Genomic DNA, 17,003 nt, shown 5'->3' with positions numbered 1-17,003 from the left:
GAGAAGAGTTTCGTCAGAGTGGTCTGGCGTCTTCGCTCATCATCTGATTGCATCACCTGTGTTGGCTCAATGTCGTGCTATCGGAATCGAAAGAACTGACACCTCTCGTTGGCTGCACGCGCGTGGAAGACAACGACGTTACGCACGACTTTCCTCAACGCATGTGTGCAGGACTGGTTGTTGGACCCGCAAGAGCGTGTGATAGTCACGTGATCGACGATGCGCATGCGTCGAAGTCTTTTTTCGCTTGCAAAATGCGACAAGACAGATTTCGCGCCACTTACGTTACTTTCAACCGCGTTCAGCTGAAAGGGCGGCTATAATTTCGAATATGTCCGATACGAAAACGAATTTCGAATATCACCTTAATCGAAATCGAATCGAAATTGAACACCCCTAGCTGTGTCGCACACATACTTTACAATCACACCATGTAACGGGATAGAGGCAAAGATAAGTAATGATGCTATCAAACCATGTTCTTTGTTGTTGAATAACTACTGATAGAATAAAGTGAGCCCATGACTGAGTGACCATAGTCTCACCCCAACCACATTTAGGGGAATGGCTGGTCATATGCACTACGTTTTCACAGTTAACGCATAGGTTTGGTTACTGTACACAATAACAATGCTGCTTTTTAAAGAGTTTGATCAATAATTTTTGGTTTACCAGTAGTTGTGTTTTCCTGTTATTGTTGCCAACTTCGTGGGCTTATGACGAATGTGCAAATTTGTTATGTAAAATTACAGGCATTCTACAAGTAAAATCTTAAACACTAAATACTGTTAAAAAATATTTATTCATGGCACATCAAGAAAGTGAATTAGATGAAGAATCGCTTCAGTCTCTATTTTCTTGGATAGATGGGATACCTTTATCTCGAAAGAAAAAAAACATCACTAGAGATTTTAGTGATGGCTGTAAGTTTGTAGGTTATGTCTCAGGCTAATTATTTTAATATTAGATTACTTTTTTGCAAAAGGTTTTTGACAATTTTACAAGGTTGCAAGTCTTATTTCTTTTATATTACTAGATCAGTCTCGATCAGTCTAAATGTAATGTACAGTATCTTTTTTAATAATGGTGCCATTTCATTTTATAATTGCCGGTTTAATTGGGAAATAATTCTTTTGGAAAGGTTATGGTAAAAAAGAGATAAATAATTTCAGCAATTTTGTGTACCGGTACTTAACAGTAGAATTCTTTTAAGATTGTTGCAAATTTAACACATAATTTTTGACATTGACTATTTGTCCACAATTTTCAGATTTTATGCTGTTGAGAAAGTGAATTATCTTCTGGCAGGTGTTAAACCAACAACATTGCTTCGCTTGATATGAACAACTCGGTTACATGTCTTGTAATACGAACAAGCTTATTGTCACACGAGTCAGTTTAATCATAAACAGCTAAAACCGATTTCGATCTGCTGGCAGCTACATCATTGTCATTTAAGCTAAAAGCAAACAGCTCAAATTTTGATTATATCAAAATGACAAAGGCGAAGGTGCAAAAGGATTAAAACTTTTCGCTTTTGCTACGTTAAATGATGAAAATGACTAACCACTGAAAGCAAATTAAAATACACAAGTGGCACGAAAAAGTATGATATAAATTGTACCATCATAAACCTAACCATGAAACAGCTAAAATATGTAAAGGAAAGTATTAGTAATTGCAACAAAAGGGACAAAGTCCATGCATCAATTGCATCAACCTGTAATGCACTTGTTCTTGTAATTATAGCGGCGAAAAAAATCTCTACAACAAATGATATTCATGATGTAATCTGACAACTACCTACACAAAAAAATTCGCCAACTAAAAATTGCAAGATGTAAAAAGTAAATAGTATCCTACACGTTCTGCAACTGTACCTAGAAGATACAAAAAAACAAAAAAACAAACAAAAAAACAAAATAAAAAAAAGAAACGGAAAAAAAATAAAACAAAATAAATCGATGGATGATTGTTCTCGGAGGGTTATGTCAAAGCAATGTTCTAGTTTAGGTTTGGTTTGAAAAATGTTGTTGTAGTATTTGGAATAGTGTGGTAATAAAGATGCTTGTGTGTTATTCAAGTTTTCAGAGTTGTTGTCCACATTGTTTGGTAATTTGTCCATCTTTTTGAGAAAAATTTTGAAGCACCCCACAAAAAAAGTGATGAACTATGACAGCAATGTTGAGTTTAATTGTTTCTGACTTACCTGCTTTTCATACTTATTAAACACTATTATATTTTATAGTATATTTCATACAAGAGGCAATCATTGCTTGGAATTAAGTACAACAATGAAAGAAGAAAACATTGTTGATAGATAGATGCTAAAGCAGATTTCGTGGAAAAATTGTCAAATCTACTTTGCTGATTTTTTTTGCTTGAATCATGTTATTTTAGCAATATATATATATACTTTTTTTGCAATTATTTGTTAGAGTATGATTACTTACATATTTCATTTTTAGTGCTTGTTGCTGAAATCATGCATCACTACTTTCCGAGATTTGTTGAATTGCATAATTATGTTGCCGCCAGCTCTGTCAATCAAAAATTAAATAACTGGGGAACGTTGAACAGGTCAGTTGGCCATACAGCAGAAGCATTACAATTATACATTATATCATATATATACATTGAATCTGCAGATCATAAAATGTTTTGCGGAACCATTTATCTGAAGTGTCATACTTCATCAAAATTTGCATATTCCATTCATAGTTGCTGCTTTGAAAAGCTGTGCTTGTTTCAAAAGTTGCTTGAGCAGTTGAGCTCATGACAAATTTAACAGATTTTTTTTGCACAAATTAAGATACATACCTGTATAATTGTATGACAAAACATTGCTATTAGTCTACCAAAAACACATTTTTATTGTATTTTGCAACTTATACCATCTTGGCACATGAAATTGAGATGATTTTAATGAAGTATTTTTGTATCATCTTAGTAACCTGTATAAGCATTGGCTTTGACTTCAAAATCTTTGTTTGTACACGCTGTTAGATTTTATTTCAAAGCATACATACAGTATATCATATAGTATATATACCTTAGCATAGCTTGGCGCAAAATTCTAGAAACTGTATGTAAAACGTTTTGACTAATCTAGAAAAAAGTATGACATCCCTTTAATTTGTTAAAAAAAAAACTTTATTTGTTGTGTTGCAGAAAGGTATTGTCTAAAATTGGTTACACTGCCCCAGCCGAGGTGATGAGAAAGATAGCTGAATGTTGTCCTGGTGTGGTGGAAGTGTTTCTTTATGGGTTGCTACAGAAAATAGAAAGCTATTTAATGAAGGCAAAGAAACAAAATGTATGTGCATTCGCAAATTGACATCAACTGTTGTATATATAGTTATATACTAATAATTTCTAAATTTAGATTTTTAAAAATATGGTTAAATTTTAGACCAATTTTAGCTTCAACTTAAAGCGGAACTACAGCTGCCATGAAGGTGATCATCACATATCTGCCTTAGCTATTTTTTCTCAATTTTCTCTCAAGAATGATTTTTGATACTGGGAACTATGTGGCTATCAAAGTAGGAATTTGTGAGCCTGTTTCCACTGAGGGAATATCTAACTTTTGTTTATCAATCAAACACACTAGAAATCGTATTGTAGCCATAATTTGTAGGCTATAAAATTTTCACCAGACGCAACTACTTGTGCTCAATGTTTAGACTGAAATTATCTTTTTGAATCAATTGACACTTGTAAAGTTTCAAAAATATTTGATATTTGAGCTGTGCTAAAACTGCAGGTTACGGCAAGACCAGCAAATAACAAAATCATATTCATGGTATCATAACACTACACACTTATCAAGGACCATACTGCTTTGCTTCATTATTTATACGTTGGGGCAGAAAAACAATGTGAAAGTTCATCGTTTGTGAATCACTAAATGTTTTGGCATAATAATAGTAGCTGGCAACAGTCATCAAATTACGTTTGTGCTTTAGTTTTTGTCTTAGTCAAAACAAATCATCTAACGTAACTTTTTTTTTCAATTTTACAGAAAAGTTCACCAGCAAGAAGACCGTACTACAATGCAAGAACTTCGGAGGGTCGTAAGTTCCCCTAGGGCTTAAATCAATTCCACTGTTTGTGTATATTTCCAATGCACGCCTACCTTTCTTTTGTTGGTAGGATACAGTATCACGCATACGGTTGCTCAGTTCACCTTATTTTCAATTTTCCATTTTTTTGATGTTGATTTGTGACTGAGAAAGCCTCTTAAAATTTTCTCCTGTCAGTTTCAGAATGGTCACTTGAGTTGTTGCCTCATCAGAAGTGTGATACCGACTTGTTAGGATTTTCTAGCAAGCATATCAGTCATCTTACAGATGGTAAATCAACGAAAAAACGACTAATTTGCTGGCTGGGTTGCTTCCCCCTTCCAGCAACGACTTTCAAACGATGTGAAGGTCGCAAAATTTTCTGTGTGGACTAATTCTATCAAAAATGTGATCACACATTAGAAGTCACCTTTGTTTTATTCAAACTAACCCTTGTATGTTAGAACCTGGAGGCAGCGAGGGTGACGCCATTCAGACTGATTACGTTGTGAAGAACCCAATGCCTCTTTCGCAACTTAACCTGAGCCCACTAGACAGTCAAACAAGGCTGATATTAGAAGAAAAAGAACAAGCATTGCTGGCTTCTCATGAAACGGTCCAGGTGAGTTTCTCATAGCGAGTTTTCGTGTGGAATTGCAGAGATACTCAGGTGCAGCTTTGCCTGAAATGTCGCTTTGAGGCTCGTGGCGTTACCCAGGTGCGTCGTTTTCAAATTGCAAGGGCGCCACAAGCTACAAGCTTACCTCCAGATGAAGGGATTGAAGAAGAATATGTTCAAGAATAATCTTGCCAACTTTTGAAAATGAGCTATGATATGCTCTATAAACCGTAACACGTCAACGTCACGTCAAATCTATGACGTTTTTGTTCAATAGTAGCCTGCGTCGTTTTGAGTTCATGTGCCATTGAACCAGTAGTTATTGACTCGTTGGTTAAAGCAGGCTGGGAGCTCATGTGTGTCTTCGTGAGTTTGAAAATTTTCTATGACCGTCTTTTTGTTTTCATTTGTTGGACACAACAGCGTAATCATTGCGATACTCTATGAGTAGTGCTTTTCATTATTGAGAACTTTTTGTGTAGAGTTTTTATGTTAATAATGATGATATCATTGACATAAAACATGCATAAAATCAACTTTTAGCGAAGCGTTTTTTCTGTGTTTTTTTTGTCAGCAACATTATGGACCTTTTTTGACACCAAGACCTCCTACTGTGGGTCGATGCAGATAAAAGCCGAATTGTCATCAATTGTTTGAACTTATTTTTACGTTTAAGTAATAAAAAAATAAAACTTACAGATCTTGCAAGCAAAGATTCGCAGGCTGGAGCAACTTCTCCAATTAAAAGACCTTCGTCTTCAAGACATGCAACAAAAACTAACAAGATTTGACTCCGTTTCCACCACGCAGTCCTCCTTGCGTCGATAGTTTCTTGCAGCAGTTTTTGTTTCAAAAGCTTTTACTGTTCATACGGAACACACCTTCAACCAGGCAGTGGTAGTTCCAGGGGGGATTGGGACGATTGACCCCCTTCTAAAACACGGAAAATTAGCTTAAATTAGCTGTATTTGCAAGGTTAGATTTGTTTTGACCTTACACGTCGTTATTGGTTCGTTAAGTCGTCCCCCCTAAGGCCCCTTGCTTGATCCACCCCTGCAACCAGGTCTTTGAAGCCGAGGGCTTATAACCTATCCTGAGTCGGTCATTAAAAGATTGTGAAGTTTATCCTCTTGATGAGGGTATTCTTGATTGGATTTCACAGCTTTCATTTTATAACCCAGCCATTAAAATGACTGCTGTCGCTGGTTGGGAACAGGCTACCTTCCTTGGTTGGGATCTTCCGTCCAAACATCGGTCATTTGTTGCGTTAGTTTAGCAGTTGACGATGTTAAATCAACTACTGATCTCACTGTGCACAAATATTCTCAACTGATTTGCATTTGAAATTTTTATATTAAGCTGTGCTAATTTATGTTCACAAGTTTTATATAGGCTATAGGCTATTTTATATGATGTGAACATGATCCATTTTATTTTAGTATATTTTTATTGTTGTTAACAAAACAGTGCTGTCTTTTATATATTTAGCTACTTATGTTTTTTAATTCAACTGATCGCCTGAAAATTAGTCAATTAAGATCTAGGAAAAAAAATGAACGGTTTCAGATTCCACACAGCTTTAAGCGTAGACTGTCAAGAAATAGAACTAGCTTACAATAAAAGTAAGCAAATAGTATACCAAAACTGCGTTCTTATCTGTCGCTTTTATTGTAGGCCACAGTCTATCAGTATTTTTTGAAGAGGGTTTCATTTTCCAAGTAGGCCGAAAACTTTTTGTGTTAAATAGTAATGTACCTGTACCAAAACGTACTTAACTCTGCGGTGATAGGCCTACTTGATTGAGATGCTTGTGAAGGCTTCGGCTGAGTAAACTCTCCTGCCTTCCCCACAGCTTCATTGAATTATAAAATAAACCATGACGTTGATATACTGCCCGTGTACTTGTGGCCTACAGAGTAACTAAGATTTGCTAGAGATTGCTTGTAGTGCGTGGCCTAACAAATTTATTTTGTGGATTCTGTTCAAACATCATCATCCATTTTGCTTCAAATAAACCTGGTTTTTATCCCGGAGCATCAAAGTTGACCACTTGTCTGCAGCGCCACCTCCATTTCTCCTTTGTTGGCATCATCAATTTTCAGGTTTATTATTGTCATGCCATCTTTGACGGTGTCATCTCACGTGTTCTTTGGTCTTTTTGTCATTTTTCCTGTCACTACCATTATTCCAAACTCGCTTTGTCAAATTTTTCTCATCCATTCGTTCAATAAGTCCAACCCATCTCAGACGATGACCACGCAAGTAGGCTACTCTTCAATATTCTCAACATCAGTCCACTCCACACCGTAGCAATGCCTTGTTCCATTGAGCTTGATAATTGACAATAAGGTGATTTAATTGCACATCAGTCGGTATCACTGACTTGTTTTCTTAGCAGCCTAAGCATTAGTAAACATTAGGCTACAGCTACAGCCAGAAAATTATCCTTTTTTGATTCAACGTCTACAGATGTTGCATCAACGTAAAAAGGATTGGTTTGCAATGTGGGATAATCTGAGGTATTTTTATGTTAGAAAATGCTTCACAAACATGTCTTTAACAAGCCCATTGCAATGAATGGTTTATTTAATAATGCGCAAGTAAGTCCAGTTTTTGCATAGGCTACCGTAGCTTATAATTTTGTGAGCAACAACTAGTTTGCTCTCTTAACAGTCAGGCAGTAATAAATCAAAAATCACCGGATTAGGCTATATTGTAAAGTAGGCTATAGGCTACGTAAATTGTATTGGTGAATGGAAGAGCTGTTAAGATTGACAAGCGATTGATTGATTGAATCTTTATCCTGGTCCTACTGGGAAAGCTTCTTTGTGAGCTTAATCCTGGCAGTTTCACATACTTGCAGAGGTTTTGATCGTATTAAGTATTTTCGTGTTGTGTGTAATAATTGTACTGTAGGGCAGGCCTACTATTCTCGCACAGTGGCGTAGCCAGGAAAAAAATTTTGGGGGGGCCAAATATTTGATGAATTGAAGAGAACGACAAAGTGTTGGATTTAAGACATCGCCACCTGATGTGCAGTGGCGTATCCTGGTGGCTTGAGCAAAGGGAAGCAATGAAACTGGTGGGGGTTAGAGCGTGCCGAAGGCACGCGTATTCTAGGGGGGTCCGGGGGCATGCTCCCCCGAAAAATTTTTGCAAAATTACACTTAAATAATGGATTATAGCGCTTTCTGGAAACACTTTTAGGGTAATATTTGTATGAAATTTATTAGCAGATAAACAGCTATTAACTTATTAAAGGTAGCTCTTACACACGAAGGGGCAAAATCTGCGGCTAAAATTAGAGAACACCAAAAATTCAGCTACACAAAAACCCAACAGAGTAAGCCATTCTGAAATTGCTTCCACAAATTAGTTAAAACAAACGTAAATCGAGTAAATTTTGCGCGATTTACGATTTGCAAAATTTATTGGTGTCTTTCTGTGTGTCTAAAACAAGTCCTTGGGGTGTTAATAGCCAGATGTCTTGGAAAACGTTATAAATTTCTACAAATTTTATTATATTTTTAACAAAGGACTCAACTTCGAAATCCAAACTTTGAAAATTTTGGGGGGCCATGGCCCCTTTCGCCCCCCCTGGCTACGCCTATGTTCTCGCAACAGACGAAATAAAAGGTTTCTCTTTCTTTGAACTACTAACGCAGGTCCGATCAGATGTGCATTAACTTACTGTTGATGATGCAACCTCCGATAAAAATCTGCAACTGGACATACTGATTACGTCATTAACAAAAGGGCAGCAAGGCAACCATCAGTTTTCAGATGGTCAGTTCAAACTGACATTTAGCCTAACTGATAATATCAGTAGTGTAGTCAGTAGCGTAGCCAGGAATTTAGAAGGGGGGGGGTTTTGACCACCCAACGGCGGGGGGTCTGGGGGGCCTCCCCCAGAAAATTTTGAAAATTTACTTTGAATTTGGTGCATTCTGAGAGCATTTTCAACAAAAATGTGGGTACGAATATTCCTGTAAAATGGTGCTGTCCGGTAGCATAGCAAAAGGATAAAATCATGTTTTCTTCGGCATTTTTCAGAAAAAAGCTAAGTCTCTGTGTTTTCTTGTTGCTAATTCCTGGCTGAGATGTTTGAATGTTTGGTATTGGCAAAACTCGCTCTTTTAATGCAATTTTGTTTAAAATTAGGCACTTTTTTTTTAGACTGAATGCATCATTCTCAATATCGTGACGTCACACGCGTGCCAAAGGGGGGGTTGTAACCCCCCTTGGCTACGCCACTGAGTGTAGTTTGACATGGCGTTAATCAATGGTCGACAGGGGCGAGTTTAACTGATGGGGCTCGGGGCACTTCTAAATGATCGGGGGGCCTCGGTGAAAATTTTTTTTCCGAAGGGCACCCATATAGTTGCTAAATGCCTTTACGCCAAGCTCAGTCGCCACCTTGTGACTAAAAATTAACCTTGAAAAAAAGGAGGCATTTTGCAGAAACTTCAAAGGCTGAGAGAAAATAATAACAACAACACATACTCACATTTTTCCACGTCGTGGGGTCCGGGGCAACTGCACCCTCTGCCCTCCCCCTAAATCTGGACCCAGTGGCGTACGCAGGGGGGGCCATTGGACCATGCCCCCCCCCCCCCCCCCTTAAAAATGTTTTAGTAGTTAACGACGTAGATTAAGGCATTTAATATGTTTTGCATTGCTCTGTCAAAGAAATTACTGTAACAATGCTGTTTTATAGACTAAGTCAATACGAAATACATGGCCCAATCCACCTACCCCACCCCAGGTAGGCCTATGCCAATGTAGCATAGTGTTCTATAAGCCTATTATAGTGATTAGTGAGAGAGAAATGGATAAAGTCTAAACTAAAACCATACTGGGATATCATGAAGACGTTTGGGATATCAATGGCCAGTGGCGTAGCCAAGGGGGGTTGGGGGTTACAACCTCACTTTGGCACGCGTGTGACGTCACGATATTGAGAATGATGCTTTCAGTCTCTTTATGCTTGGGAATGATGCTTTCAGTCTAAAAAAACTTGCCCAATTTAAAAAAAAACTGCATTGAAAGAGAGAGTTTTGCCAACACCAAACATTCAAACATCTCAGCCAGGAATTAACAACAAGAAAACATAGGCTAGAGATTAGCTTCATTTCCGAAAAATGCCGAAGAAAACATGATCTTATCCTTTTGCTATGCCACCTGACAGCACCATTTTACAGGAATATTCATACCCACATTTTTGTTGAAAATGCTCTCAGAATGCACCAAATTCAAAGTAATTTTTCAAAATTTTCTGGGGGAGGCTCCCCAGACCCCCGCCGCTGGGTGTCGTCTCATACGAAAACGCCGTCGGGCTTCGCCCGACGGTCGTCAAAACTCCCCCTTTCAAAATTCCTGGCTACGCTACTTTCAATGGCCCCCCCCCTTGGGAAAATCCTGCGTACGCCACTGTAGGACCTCTCATGGTCGATGTGCATCATCATTCATGTTACCGTTTTATAGTAAACTAGATAATGCCATCTTTTACTATGGCAGTGATCGAAATGATTTATCGTTGAACTGAGAATATTGCGGCTTTATATTTTGTAATCGCAAAATGACGTCTAAATCAGTTGCGAACACTATGGTGCAGAAGATTCTTGTTGGCAAACAAAAAATCGGGTCAACTTTGTATCCATGGCAAGCAATCGTTAATTCTTTGCTCTGATTGGTCCATGCGTCCACGTGATAAAATACACCAATCAGAGCTGTCGGTATGTCTATTTATAGCTTTGGGAAATTACCTGCTAGTTTTGGTATAAAAAGGTTCGTTGCGCAAGCGTTGCGCAATTTCAGTTTTAAAACCTTACGAAGAGACACCCGAAAGTATTGATCTAAGAAGTTATATCAAATTTAGAGGTGAAATAGTCTAAAACTGCATTTATCAAAGCTTATTGAAGTTTTTCTTTTCGACTACAAAAGTCGAAAGAAGCGAATTTACTGGGAACTTTTCTCAGCTCAGTGGTTACTAGCTCTTCTGAGTTGGTAACCTAACTTGTCTGCTTGCGCCAAAGCAAGGCCCTTCGTCTTAGTCGACCAATAAAGAAGTTTCTGTTCCAGCTACAAGGAAGAGCAAACCATTTCTTCAATCCAGTTATTTGGTGGTAAGTTAACAATGAACGTTTTGGTAGTCTAGTAGGTTTTAAGCTTCCCACTATGTCTCAGTTTGGCAAAAGGCCCTGTCTCAGATTATTGCAGCTTAAAACCTATAAAACTCGATTTTAAATTAATTACGATACTTTATGCTATGTGTTTATTGAAGTTTCGTTTTTACACATGCTCCCTAGTTTTACTTTTTTGTTTAATCATTTTTCCCATTACTTTCTTGATTTCATCTGTGTTTAGAGCTGACTTGAATCAAGCCAGAAATATGTAGTGTAAATTCGTTTAAGGCTTTGTTAGATAAATTTTTCCAAAACCGAGATATTTTGTATTATACCGTACACCCCACAATGTTTTTTAATTTTTATGTTGTGTATTGTTTAAGCTTACCACAGCAAGTTCTGTTCCCAATACTTCCAGTTATTTTCTACTGCTATTTTGCATTCATTAAATGCTGGCATTTGCACAACAATCTAACCTTTTAGTGTAATTTATTAAGAATCGATTTCTCTATAGTGATAGCTATCTTCAGCTTGTTCAAATAGAATAGTTATTTTCTATGTATAGGCTACTGTTTATTGTAACAGTGTGCTATGTAATGTTGTGTAGCCCACTGCTATTTTTACTGTATTATACCAACACTAGTGTTCAATTACACTGTTACCATTGCCCATACCAGCGGTCACTGCCTAAGTGCCTAATTGATGCATAGGCCTACCAATATTGCTTTAATGTGATAACATAAATTTTTGTATTGTTTTCGTTTGTCTTTTTACCTACCCTCACTGTTGATACCAACTGTTAGCTTCAATATAGTTATTGTCTTTATTTGTTTCTTTACTGTATATAATTGAAGATGAATAACTATTCTGCTTTGCAACATCTCATATGCTATTATTGTGTATCTAAAAGAAAGTTACGTATTCTCCCATGTTAAGTGATAGTATCACAATCTTGTTAAATGAAATAGTATTGAATTTATGTTTAACTAATTAGGGAGCTGGTGTACAAGTCTCTGCCCTGGTCATATAAATAATATGACTTGAATATGAATATAGGGTGAAGTGTGTAAACAGCAAAGCAGCTTCACCCTGTTTGTTTGGCAGGTATTGTACCCATATTTACCAAATACAGTAAAGGTAAGATTGTGCTGAATATCTGTTACATGACTCCTATCTATTTCCAGAGAAAGAAATTTATTCTTACTTGAACTCCTCTACATCCACCATTTCTTTATCGCAACACTTGGTTGATTCCAATAAATCAGGTAACTTTGTTACAAGAAACCAAGGTTTCATAGTATGGGGATGATTAACTCGGCTGGATATCTGACAAGCGGAGTGTAAAAGTGTTGCCAAGTGTTTTTAAAATTTTTATAAAAACTAATTTTTTGGCATTTTTAAAGAGTAGTGCTCACCCAAAGCTTGTCCGTGTATTTACGAGCAAGTTTTGGGCAACTACTACTTTACAAATGCCAAAATGAGATTTTTTTCTAAAAATTTAAAAAATATCTGGCAACATTTTTACACTTTGCTTGTCAGATATCCAGCCGAGTTGGTGATTCATGTACTATGAATTCCTGCAAGAAATTCTTGGTAAAAAAAAGTTATCACCAAGGCAACAACTGAGTCACATCTTAATAGTTTCATAACCTTAGGGCACTCCACCAGGTACGGTCATGGTTGTTTGTTGAATTGGGTTTTAAACTATATACAACACCTACTGAATTTAACTTATTTTCTAGTACTGCTTTTGGCTTACCAATGTTCTTTTGAGGAAACACATTGCTCAGCAATCAGCATACATGGCTGCAACTGAAATAGGCAAATAAGCGCTTGTGATACAGACCAATTTCATTACTTTTAAATATATATATTAGATATTTTGCATGAAAATTTGTGTGAAATAGCTTCAAGCATGCTATTCAGCTGCTGATTATTGAAAACGTTTTGGTGTGAAGCTATTCTTGGGTACTTTAACTTTACTCATACGTCATACATCCGATTACTGGATGACGTTTGCACACATATGGTAGTTGCTGATACATCAATGGGAAATGGGTTTATACTTAAGTTTCGGGTTTCAATTATATGCTAACTTTCCACTGGTCATTTTCTATATTTTAATCTTTTTATCAAACATGTAAACCAGTCAATAGTGATTGATTTTCTAATTAATTTTTAGAAAATAGCTTTCCAAGCAAATTAGAAACATTTCTTGTTTAATCTCATTTGAATTGGTTAGCCTACTCTGGAAAATTAAAGGAATGTAACTAAATGCTGAAGTTTGAGTGTAACTCATCAAGACTGTTTATCAGATAAACGATGTAATATTGTTAGAAAAGAATATAACTTAAGTTATTTTGGAAGCTAAGATTATATTTCGACTTTGTTTTGTCAAAATTGACCTTTCGTCCAGTGGTCCAGCTAATGTGTCTCAGACCAGTGTGTGCTGGGCATTACTTCACGTTTTATGTTTATTTGGTGCTACTGCTGCAACAACGTTAAATCAACGTCGCAAACCGTTATTTAGGTCGCTGTAAACAAGTTATATAGAATTGATTCGGTGAAAATATGTGGGCATTTTTTCAAAGGGAAAACCCTGGTGTTTGTCTGCCAATGCGTTGTAAGATTTGACGTCACATCATGTGACGATGACCTCGTGTTTCCGAACCGGTCTGAACAAGTTTTGAAAGCAGTAGAAAAAGGCGTAGTTGGGCTCACTGAAGCGTAACGCTTGATGCTATAAAAGTATCAGTTGACATTATGGTTGTTTTATTTTGATCGTTGAGAAGTTGCTGGTGGGGAGTAGCAGAAGACAGCAAGAAAAATGATAGCTGGATGCTTTTCGAAAGCCGGTACAAAGTTACGCCGCAACAACCGTTTTAATCATTCGTGATTGAGTTGTTTCTTAGGTAGATAATGCGTTTCTTATTTTGAGTTGTTAGTAAAGCGATTGCAGTTCTCTGTTTTATGTTTAGTTGAATACAGATTAATACGAAGTGTTGTATTTTCAGAATGTTTACTTCGAAATTCGTTTTTGACTCAAGCCTGCGACATGGAGACAAACTACAATATGGCGACTATGCCCACTGCAAGAGACCAGGGGGCGGGGGTGCAGGCACCCCTGAGCCCCCCAGACATGTGGATATATTCAGATATATTCGACACCGTCCAAGGTAACATTACTGGAGGTAAGTTTCTTCATATTTCGTTCATGTTACATCGGTTTTATGTGTATTTTTGTACCTGGTTTATGTTTAATTTTTTTTTTGTACCACGATAGTCGATAATTTAAATGTGACCCTAAATTTAATGTTTTTAAATTTTCAGATGACTCGATTGCTCCTATTACTGACGACAAACTTGCTTATCAACTTGATGACAACGAATCTTCTGTAATTAGTCCTCACCATACGTGTGACAATGCTGTTGATCCTTCTGTCTATTTTGCCGATGAACATAATAGACACACATCCCCATGTTGGGAATCAGACACACTTTCTACTGCAAGTTCACCTTGCAATGGCTTCATTGGGGACATGCAGAATGCGTCACCCCTGTCCGATAACACCTTTCCCAATGATTCTCGTTTCATCAACCAGACGCCAGGCTTTGCACGGCAACATTCTCTTAAGGTTGCCATGGAAGTGTTGGGGACATTTCCTGTTGATGATGGGTGTGTTAACATTAACCACCTGGCTATCTTTCCTCCAACATCATCATCTTGTGATTGTGGAGATGATGACTTTCTCCAACATCCCTCCCCATCCTACGTTGGGTTTTCCTCCCCCATACCAGCTCCTCAGAGGGATCGTGTTTTCTCTGATTTTTTACCCGCTTCAGAGATATCTCCCATAGATAACATCAAAACAAGAGCATTTTCTATGGATGATGGTTATCTACAAAGTTCTGAGTTTTCCAACATACACCTTCCATTCGAAAACTACACTTCACTCGGGGAAGCGATGGAAGACTCAGAAGCCGGTAAGGATATATCTTGTGCAATTACACAATACACAGTTATCACTGTTGTAAAAAATGCATTATTAAATCTTTTTTATTTATTTAGCATCCCCTGACAGCAATGTAACCAACACCAACGCCACTTCCTCACCTGACAATGTATCTTCATCTCACCAATCGGCAAGCAGCTTTGCCCAAACAACTTCCGTCACCGCTGCCACTTCCATGGTCAATACGTCCGTGGAGCAAACCCTCGGAATGTCAGAGAACAGCTTGATAAGCTTGCTAGACTTCATGAGAACGGGAGATCCCACTCTACAAGCTGTGAGTACTGCACGGTATTAATCTAAACGAATGAACTAAATGTTACTGTAAATGTCTTGCGGAAGTAGTTTTTTAAAGAACTGCTAATCATTTGACCAAAGTTATCAAGCGTGTTTTCAAAACAACTTTCCATCAACGCCTTTAAGGTTAAATCGATAATTTAATAAGTATTTTTTAGTAACATTATGCTTTGTTGTAGGTTCAAACTTCCGAAGATATCAATTCCCCGTCCAGCAGTGTAAGCCAAGCTTGCGTTATGCCTCCAGAAGCTGTTTGTGTCGAAGTAGTCTCTTCACCCATCTCGACACCTGCCCTCTCCCCTGTTATCGACTTAACCGACGAAACGCCATCCACCTCCGGCCAATCATCTGCCTCCGTGCCAAAACTTAAAAGGACGTCCTCCTACAAGAGGAAGCGGACACAGAACAACAAGTCTTGCCGCGAATCACGCAAGAAGAGGAAGTTGCAGCGTGATGAAGCGGAGAAGCAAGTTGCTGAACTGACTAAGGACAACGAGGCGACGAGAAAGAGAATAAAGGAACTGGAGGCAGAGGTGGAGCAAATAAGATCAATCTTGATGGGCCGATTGTCGGGAAAAACGTAAATATTGTACATACATGTGTTCGCGTGAAAGCAAAGTGAATTTTCCCAGGCGCAATGCTGAGACAAGGTAGCGACGTGGTGATCATATCTTCTCGCCTTAATAAGCATTCGATATTTTGTAAGAATGCGCGAGGAAGATAGCTTTTTGCCTGGGACAACTCGTGACTTTTCAAGCCTGAAATAGAACAAGAATGATTCACATAGGCTGTTTAGTGTTTATCGCTAGTAAATTCTATCGTTCATTCCAGTTTGTACTTGCCCAATGTTTTACCAAAAAAATGGGATCTTGACAAACCTGGTTTTCTTTAATTTCATCAAATCCATTATTTGTCATGCTATTTCATAGAACAATTTCATTTTCGTTGAACTGCAGTGCTTAGTCTGATTTGTCTTGTGAGCAAAGTGACCGTTTGATGAATGTTCAACAACCGCTTGGTTGTTTCAATGGATTCTAATGCCGATGGTTGGTTTTGTATGCGTGTATTATTTCCTAGTAGCATTGTTGCAAACTTTCGCCTGATTTTGATGTAAAGTTGATCCGGGGATATAGTGAGCTGGATATATATAGCATATTCACTATGTCCCCAAGTTGACCAAAAAAATTATAAAAATTAAACCAAAGAAAACATGATTTTCTGTAGATATGTTTGCAATGTTTTGCTATTTCTGCATATTGTACGCCTTACAAAACTAAGAAGAAAAAAAAACAATAAATGAACAAAAGAAAAACCTTTCTGCTTTCAGCATTGGTGTGTCTATTGAAAATGCCGTTGGGAAGCAATCGCAGTAGAGTAGATAGACCTTTTGAGTTTTGTCTGAAAATCGGAGGTGTTCAAACAACCCCTTAGATATAAAGGTAAATGGTTGAATGAGATTAAAATTGAGGTTATCATGCATTGCCTCAATAAAGTTGAAATATCATCGAGTCGCTGGTCCGAAATACTTTTTAAAATCAAAAAATTGAACTTGGAATTCTCTAAGCACTGATAGCTCACAGTAGGCTACTGATAAATTTTGATTTCAGAATGAATTTTTATTATGACAGATTTTTAAAATAGTCTACGGCTCACCTCTACCCAGGGTGTAATAAATTGAGTGGGCGTAGTTGCTGGAGAAAAAGGAACTGGCCACCCTACTCTCGTTAGTGCCGAAGGCTCAGTATAACGAAAAACCTTATCTTCTCATGCCCCGAAGCTTGGATCAAGTATGGGACTCACCTTTGCAGTTCAAAAGAGAAAGCTTGACACATTTTTTTGTACCCAGACTTACGCCGTGTGGTTGAAGATTTAAATTAAGCGGTAGGGA

The 17,003-nt window shown here is 37.6% G+C and overlaps 2 protein-coding genes across 3 annotated transcripts; both read left to right on the top strand.

The window, feature by feature from the left end:
• Window positions 1–759: 759 nt before the first annotated feature.
• Window positions 760–6,694, top strand: LOC145767003 (sperm flagellar protein 1-like). The gene is made up of 6 exons (XM_082578731.1): window positions 760–923; window positions 2,469–2,580; window positions 3,172–3,316; window positions 4,025–4,076; window positions 4,529–4,686; window positions 5,383–6,694. The coding sequence occupies exons 1-6, from the start codon at window positions 806–808 to the stop codon at window positions 5,509–5,511; spliced, it is 714 nt and encodes a 237-aa protein (XP_082434857.1). The 5' UTR covers window positions 760–805; the 3' UTR covers window positions 5,512–6,694.
• Window positions 6,695–10,471: 3,777 nt separating this feature from the next.
• Window positions 10,472–16,414, top strand: LOC145767525 (uncharacterized). Of its 2 annotated transcripts, XM_082579368.1 has the most exons (6): window positions 10,472–10,808; window positions 11,993–12,073; window positions 13,823–13,999; window positions 14,139–14,792; window positions 14,878–15,095; window positions 15,295–16,414. In XM_082579368.1, the coding sequence occupies exons 3-6, from the start codon at window positions 13,864–13,866 to the stop codon at window positions 15,697–15,699; spliced, it is 1,413 nt and encodes a 470-aa protein (XP_082435494.1). In that variant the 5' UTR covers window positions 10,472–10,808; window positions 11,993–12,073; window positions 13,823–13,863; the 3' UTR covers window positions 15,700–16,414. The 2 variants fall into 2 exon arrangements, with proteins under 2 accessions (XP_082435494.1, XP_082435495.1); XM_082579369.1 differs by lacking the exons at window positions 10,472–10,808; window positions 11,993–12,073 and adding an exon at window positions 13,028–13,720.
• The last annotated feature ends 589 nt before the right edge of the window (window positions 16,415–17,003 follow it).

Source organism: Aplidium turbinatum, chromosome 3 (genome assembly GCF_918807975.1).
Source record: "Aplidium turbinatum chromosome 3, kaAplTurb1.1, whole genome shotgun sequence".
NCBI classification, from domain to species: Eukaryota; Metazoa; Chordata; class Ascidiacea; order Aplousobranchia; family Polyclinidae; genus Aplidium; species Aplidium turbinatum.
This window is presented reverse-complemented; position numbering and strand designations above follow the sequence as displayed.

Excerpts from the sequence above, each read along its gene's own strand:
- LOC145767003 (XM_082578731.1), top strand. The coding sequence starts at position 806 with ATGGCACATCAAGAAAGTGAATTAGATGAAGAATCGCTTCAGTCTCTA. Across the intron at positions 924-2,468 it reads TAGAGATTTTAGTGATGGCT|TGCTTGTTGCTGAAATCATG; the intron begins GTAAGTTTGTAG and ends TTTCATTTTTAG. Across the intron at positions 2,581-3,171 it reads AACTGGGGAACGTTGAACAG|AAAGGTATTGTCTAAAATTG; the intron begins GTCAGTTGGCCA and ends GTTGTGTTGCAG.
- LOC145767525 (XM_082579368.1), top strand. The coding sequence starts at position 13,864 with ATGGAGACAAACTACAATATGGCGACTATGCCCACTGCAAGAGACCAG. Across the intron at positions 14,793-14,877 it reads GATGGAAGACTCAGAAGCCG|CATCCCCTGACAGCAATGTA; the intron begins GTAAGGATATAT and ends TTATTTATTTAG. Across the intron at positions 15,096-15,294 it reads GAGATCCCACTCTACAAGCT|GTTCAAACTTCCGAAGATAT; the intron begins GTGAGTACTGCA and ends GCTTTGTTGTAG.